Genomic DNA, 7,259 nt, shown 5'->3' on the forward strand with positions numbered 1-7,259 from the left:
GAATATTTAGTCGTTCTCCCTTTCGGGCCGGGGAGAATTGGCTCTGCTTGAGCTCAGGCTTTCTTGGTGGTGGAACCTGGGAAGGGTGGGGTTTTGGGAAGGGAGGCACAGTGCCACAAAATTCACCCTCCAAAGCCGCCATTTCATCCAGGGGAACTGATCCCTGTAGTCTTCTTGCGAGCAGATGCAGTTCCAGGAGATTTCCAGGCCCTTGAAGAAATAAGTCAGGAACAGGGCAAGCCTGTGTGGAGTTACTCCAGAGAGATTTGTACAGATCGAGCTTCGACAGGAAGCTGATCGAATAGCACAGTCGAATCATGAGATATTATTTCTAAAAGGCTGCAGAAGATTTTAATAGGTGGACTGAGCTCAGTGTTTTTACGACTGGGGGAATAACTGCCATCAAGACAAATCCGCTGTCCTCCCAAAATGTAGATTCTATTCTTGAACAGCTCCACTAAGCCTATTAAACAAATCCTACTGCAGTGGCAAAACTGAATAATAAAATTTTATTGCACAAGGTAGGCGTGCTTATTTAATGGCTAAAACGATGCAGAAGCCACTTTGTACGGGAAGAGAAAGCCTTCCTAATATTAAAATATGCAACTGAGCAGCAGAACTGGAATTGGGAGGGGATCGGTATGCAGAGTAAACCAGTAACTCTTGAAAGAGATGAACTCTGTACCATTACAGAGTGCAAATGCAGCAGCGCCAGAAAAAGGATTTGTCCACAATCAATTCCAGCATGTGTGCTGAGACAATATTCTGTGGTCTAGAACGCAACAGCTGATGCAGCAGAACCACTCAAAGTCTCATGTGTGAATCCTGCCTCTGCCACATACTGACTCAGTGGCCTTAGGCAAGACTCTCCTTCTCAGCCCTCTGGCATGAAAACAATATTTTACAGGGTTGTTGTAAGGACTGAGATAATGGATCATACCCGTCTGCTCTGCTAGCAGTGCCTTTTTCTGCAGTTGCTGCTGGTGGCTGATTAGAGTGGCAGGATCCAACCCAATGTAGATGAAGCACATTGAAAACTGGAGAGGGGCATATAATGCTAATTACTGATGTTGGTTTGCAAGGTTATTCCAAACGTAGCTTATTCCAGACCTGTCTCTGCCAAATGCATTCTGCTATAGTTAGCTGATGCAGAGGAGTTAGCCGTGTTAGTCTGTAGTAGCAAAATCAAAAAGAGTCCAGTAGCACCTTTAAGACTAACCAATTTTATTTTATTGTAGCATAAGTTTTCGAGAATCAAGTTCTCTTCGTCAGTCTCTGTATCAGGCATCTGACGAAGAGAACTTGATTCTCGAAAGCTTATGCTACAATAAAATAAAATTGGTTAGTCTTAAAGGTGCTACTGGACTCTTTTTGATTTAGTTAGCTGATGAAATCTCTTTCCTGGCACATTTTTATTCCGCCTTTCCCCTCCTTTCCATTCACGTCTTTCTTCACATTATCCTCACAAGAGCCCTGTCAGGTAGGTAAGGTTGAGAGAAAGGGACTCATCTCCCATAGCCTAGACTAATGTCCTACTCCTAACCACTGTCTAAAGAAAATGGAGAAGGGGCACGAGAAGGGGGGGAAATATTCATTTGAGCACTGAGGAGCACAGAAGGGAGAGGCTGCGAAATCCTTTGTGGAGGTCATTGGCCCCAAAGGGGAAGACGTGATGCTTTTTCAACATTTTGCAAGATTTTCCAACGCAAGATGCACCTAATTCCATCACTGAATTGCATTTACCCAAAGCCAGTGTGGTGTAGTGGTTAGAGTGTTGGACCAAGACTGGAAGACCGAGGTTCAAGTCCCGCATCTGTCATGGAAGCTCACTTGGGCCCCTCCTCTATCTTAGCCTTGGTCTACATCTCACAGGGATTTTACTTTGAGGACAAATGGGGAAGGATCCTGCTGACTGTACCTGAGCTCCTTGAGAGCCAAGCTACAAGTGACGCCTCACACAGGTTGGACACTTGGCAGCTTCCCTCAAGTTTTGATGGGAAATGTAGTCATCCTGGTCTTGCAGCTGTAATGGAGAGCCAAGCTGTAAAACTAGGATGCCTACATTTCCCATCAAAACTTGAGGGAAGCTGACAAATGTCCAACCTGTGTGAGGCGTCACTTGTAGCTTGGCTCTGAGTCTCTTGCCATGAAAACCCCACTAGGGGCTGCAACAAGTCAACTAAGGCTTAAGGGAAGGATCTTTCAGTTTGGCAACAAGCTGGTCTTGGTGGTGGATTGATGTCCCCAAAACAACATGGCGCATGAATCTAAAACAAAGTTCTTGCAAATTACAATCACAATGGTACAAATTTTATTATGGACTGAAGTCTTACGGCATGCATCAGGAAAAGGGAAAAGAAAGGAGCTGTGTGAGAAGCAACATGGGGCTTTCAAAGACTGCAGGCACAACTCCCGAGGTATCTTTTCCATGCAACAGTGGCAGTGCGTCTCGAAGGACTGCAACCAGCTGTAGATTGGTTTTCTCCAGCCCTCGTTATCCAGGAAATCGCAGAGCTGCCAGACCAATGCTGACACCATGTTTCTTTACAAATTTCTTGGTTTTCCTCCAGAATTTTCTCCAGCGGCTACGGGTGATACGGTTCAGCTAGAGCAAGGAAAGGAGAGATAGGGGTCAAGAGCTATAACAGAGCCAATGTCTGCACATTGTAGCAAGCCAGCATGACTTTGGCCGATTCCAGATGACTAACCTTAAGGCGCTTCATGCCGCCCTCTTCCGGATCGCGACGGGGAAAATGCGAAATATCGTGTTTCCTCGCACGAGTTTTGCGCGACGATGCGCAAAACTCACGCGAGGAAACACGATATTTCGCATTTTCCCCGTCGCGATCCAGAAGAGGGCGGCATGAAGCGCCTTAAGGTTAGTCATCTGGAATCGGCCATAGGCCTGCTGGGGGCAAAACTGCCAAGTGGCCAGAATTTCACCCTCCTCTTCTCCAGTCTCTGGGACATAAAAATCCATTTGAAAACCACAACCTGATTCCCTTCCCTCACTCAACATAAACTCAAAGATCCAAAGAAGTTAGCCATGTTAGTCCATAGTTGCAAAATAGTACAGTCCAGTAGCACCTTTAAGACGAACCAACTTTATTTTAGCATAAGCTTTTGAGAACCACAGCTCTTTGTCCGATGACAAAGCCAGGTATGATTGTCAAAAGCTTATGCTACAATAAAGTTGCATCTGACCAAGAGATCTGTGGCTCTCGAAAGCCTATGCTACAATAAAGTTGTATCTGATGAAGAGAGCTGTGGTTCTCGAAAGCTTATGCTACAATAAAGTTGCATGTGACAAAGAGAGCTGTGGCTCTCGAAAGCCTATGCTACAATAAAGTTGCATCTGACAAAGAGAGCTGTGGTTCTTGAAAGCTTATGCTACAATAAAGTTGGTTAGTCTTTAAGGTGCTACTGTACTCTTTACTGTTTTACTATTTTATAAACTCAAAAGGTCTTAAACATAAAGTGTGAAAATTTTGGAAGACAAAAGCTGGTGATCCAATATCCATGTGTGTGTGTGGACTCCTCCAAATTGAAAAGGATGGATTCAGGAAGCCACTGCTTTTTGTTTCTACAAGATGGGCTGAAAAGAGTATACTCTTTGGGAAGAACCTTTCATATGCTCAGAGGCAGTCTTTCCTTACATTAGAAAAGAGGAAAAGTCCAGTACCACCTATAAGACTAATAAAATTTGTGGTAGGGTAGGAGCTTTCATGAGCCACAGCTCACATCTTTGGAGAAGTTCTCTGAAAAAGTTCTCTGAAGAAATGAGCTGTGACTCACGAAAGCTCATACTCTACCACAATTGTTAGTCTTGTAGGTGCTACTGGAGTCTTGCTCTTTTCTACTGCTACAGACAGACTAACACGGCTACCCATCTTGATCTATTTCAATATACTGATTGTTTGGGGTTTTTTAAACCATCCATCAGATGTGTACTTTGCATGTGCTCAGGAGCACGGTGTCTTTGGGGAAGACACCAAAAGGGAACATCCTCAAACACATACTTTTGGAAATCAAAGCTGCAACCTGTCAGATCTCTGCATGCATCTGTACAGACTTTGGAATAACTTTTGGAAGTCCTCTTGGCTCTCCTATGAGATATCTGCAAAGACAGACTCAGAAGCCGGCCCTTGAGGGGATCTCCCCCCCTCCCCCCCTCACGCACACACATTTTGGCAGCACCCCAGCCCTAAATGCAAAAGAAGAAACAGAGTTGGCCAAAAAAATACCTCCTGCTCCATATCTTCACACTGGACGATGATCAGTGGTGGATCCTGCTCAGCAGAATAGAAGCCAGAGCAGTCCCTGTCAACCTGCCCAAGCAAAGGAGGAGAGAAATCAGCCCCAAGCAAGCTACGAGTTCAGGAGCTGCTCAACCCCATGCACTGCACACACTCATCCTTGCACCAGGGTGAGCAGGACAAGCCAGTACGGTCCAGCCCAGGGCATTTCCAGCCCGCATGAATTCTGCCCCCCCACCCCCTCAGTATACTCCAAATTTCTCCCAGAAAAAAGGCCCTTTTGACTCAGTATCTTTCCTGCATATCCCCTCAGGGATGGGGGGAGGGGGGGACTCAATAGCCCAGCATAGCCCCAAGCCCACTGCAAAATGGACCCTCTGTTGAAGACTTGGAGGGGATCAGCACTCCCTGCTTAAATGGCACTCGGCATCCTCTAGAGTTGCCACATCTGGGTTGGGAAATTCCTGGAGGTTTGGGGTGTGAGCCTGGGGAAAGTGGCATTTGGGGCGGGAAGAAGCTCAGCAGGGTACAGCGCCAGAAAGCCCACCCTCCAGAGCAGCCATTTTCTCCAGGGGGAAACGATCTCTGTAATTTTGGGAGGTCTCCAGGCCCCTCGTGGAGGTTGGCAAGCCTAGCACCATCAAATCCCATTACGTCTGCAACACATCAGCTGTTCTATTTTGGGGCTTTGGCTGCAGGCTTGGGTCTTCGCTGGCAGGCCCAAAAAAGCCCCGCCCTCAATTTGTTTTTTGGACTGAACCAATTTCCGGTCTGATGAAGAGTTCTGCAGAGCTCCGAAGCCTGCACCCTCTTTGGTGATATTTGAGTTGGTCCTAATAAAAAGGTATGAAAAATCTTTTGCTTTGAGGATTTTTCTGAAATGCGGCACCGTTACCTTCGCTCTTTGTTTAGTTCAGGAATACACAAATGAGTGTTAGGAAGACAGCAGGCAAACCCCACCCCGCCGTATCAGGCAGAGCATCACCTGCGTTCTTACTGCAGGCCTGCCGTTCAGGCATGGAAGCTGTGCAGTAAGAACTGGGCCCTCTTCTCTCCCCTACGAAGGATCTCCTTACCCCATCGTCTTTGTAGTCACACTGGCTCACGTCCAGGTTCTCGGCTGTGGAGCAAACCGTCTCTTTGATGGAGAATTTCAGAGATTGGATGGTTTTGGCAGAAGGGTCCTGCAAAGACATTTGGCCCAGAGATCAGTCATGTCTGCAGTGGGGGCCTGAAGGCAGCTGCCCTGCCTTGCATGAGCTGGACTCCTGTCTGGAGAAGCTGGGAGCCGCCAGTCCTTGATCTGGCCAAGTGCTGCTGAAAGCTGCACAGCAGCAGGGCAGGGAGAAATTCAGCTATGCACATGCACGGGGAACGGGGAGCTCCACCTGGTGGATTTCTGCCTGTTGTGATGCTGTAAAAGGTACATTGGCCTTGTTGGGAATCCAGGAATCAGGGGAGGTCCAGAAACACAATGGACAGGTTGCCCCCTGCAGCCAGCCAGGAATGGCAGATGGCTGGTTTACCCCTGCCTGTATTAAGAACTATTCTGAGGGTGGAACAGACCTGAAGAAAACGTCCGGACCTTTTAGCAGAGGCTTAATGTGTGGAAATGGGCCATTACACATTTCATGACTTGGGGGTAAGTAAAAATAATAACTACACTCTTCTGGACAGATCAGTGCCCCACTCAGATCAGTGAACGAAGTCACTGTTGTTAATATCCCCATAATACAGCTGGGGAGCTGGGCTGGGGGGGAGCGGTTGACTGGAGGCCACCTGCTGCTCTCATGGCAGGAGTGGGAGTTGGACTGGCAGAGTGCTGATTTGCAGCCCAACCACTTGACCACTATGCCACAGCAGCACACCTGGTAAATTAAAAGTGACCGGACACTATTTCTCCTGGTCTATTGGCAACCCTGTGGCAAAAGAGGAGGAGGAGGAGGAGGAGGAGGAGGAGGGATTCAGATTCTCCTTTCTATGCTCAGCCCTCGATGGGCCCAATGGATAGTCAAACAGCGGGCCACGGCTTTAGGAATGCTTGGATTCAGCCATGCTTTTCAAAAAACAGTCAGATTTTTCAGACGCCAGTGCCTGGAGGCTGAAAGGATTTCTCTCCCCCTGAATGAAGGGAGCAGAGAGGAAAGAGGTGCTGGTGGAGCAGCGTCCTCTGTGCTCACGGAGACAGGCCCCGGTCAAGGAGCGACTCACCCAATCTGGCAGGGGCTCGGCTTCCAGCAGGCGGAAGGCGTTCTCCTGGCCCAGCTCCTGGTTGTAGGTGGAAACCGCAGACGCCAGAACCTGCTCATAGCTGAGAGGGGTAGACCGTGTGGGGGCTGCTGAGGCCACCCCCACAAGCAGCATCACCAGTGCCCAGCAGCTCTGCATCCCGGCTTCAGGGGGTGCCCAAGGTGCCACTCCAGCCTGCCTGCTCCTTTTTTATATCCTTCCCCCGGTGGGCCTGGTGGGCTAACATCCTGTCGGCTGGGGATGGAGTGGCTTTCTCTCCCCTCGGCAGGAAATGCCCGTTGTTGGCCAATTTGCCAAAGTGGGATAGCAGTTGGATCTGCAGAGAGGAACTGCTGAAATCCTTGGCTCTGCTTGCACAACGGCCCAGGTGGGGAGGCTGGGAGGGAGGGGGCTTTGTGTTAGGAAAGGCTGGTGCAAGTGGGAAGTCCATCTTCTGCTGGATCAGGGACTCAATTGAACTGGCCCATCTCCCAAGCTATAGATCCACTGTGAGAGACCCTTGAAGTGAGTGGGGGCTGTGCACAAGTTCTCACCTATTTGGATCTGGAGCACACGGATATGCCTGATACCAAAGCAGGCAGCGTATATCGACTGGTAGCAGCTCTCCGGGGTCTCAGGCAGAGGCCTGGTCCTCTTTAACTAGAAATGCTGGGGGATTGAACCTGGGCCCTTCTGCTCGCCGAGAAAATGCTGTATCACTGACAGCCTCTCTGCACGAGACGTTGGACATAAAGAATACATGTTGGGAGATGC

The 7,259-nt window shown here is 48.7% G+C and overlaps 1 protein-coding gene across 1 annotated transcript; it reads right to left on the reverse strand.

Annotated features, from left to right (window-relative positions):
• Positions 1-2,300: 2,300 nt before the first annotated feature.
• On the reverse strand, positions 2,301-6,689 carry LOC129337799 (cathelicidin-2-like). Its single transcript, XM_054991750.1, has 4 exons — positions 6,468-6,689; positions 5,333-5,440; positions 4,245-4,328; positions 2,301-2,605 (listed from the first exon to the last, which is right to left on the reverse strand). Exons 1-4 carry the CDS (start codon positions 6,642-6,644, stop codon positions 2,495-2,497), a joined length of 480 nt encoding a protein of 159 aa, XP_054847725.1. The 5' UTR covers positions 6,645-6,689; the 3' UTR covers positions 2,301-2,494.
• Positions 6,690-7,259: the final 570 nt, after the last annotated feature.

This window comes from Eublepharis macularius, chromosome 11, assembly GCF_028583425.1.
Source record: "Eublepharis macularius isolate TG4126 chromosome 11, MPM_Emac_v1.0, whole genome shotgun sequence".
NCBI lineage: Eukaryota > Metazoa > Chordata > Lepidosauria > Squamata > Eublepharidae > Eublepharis > Eublepharis macularius.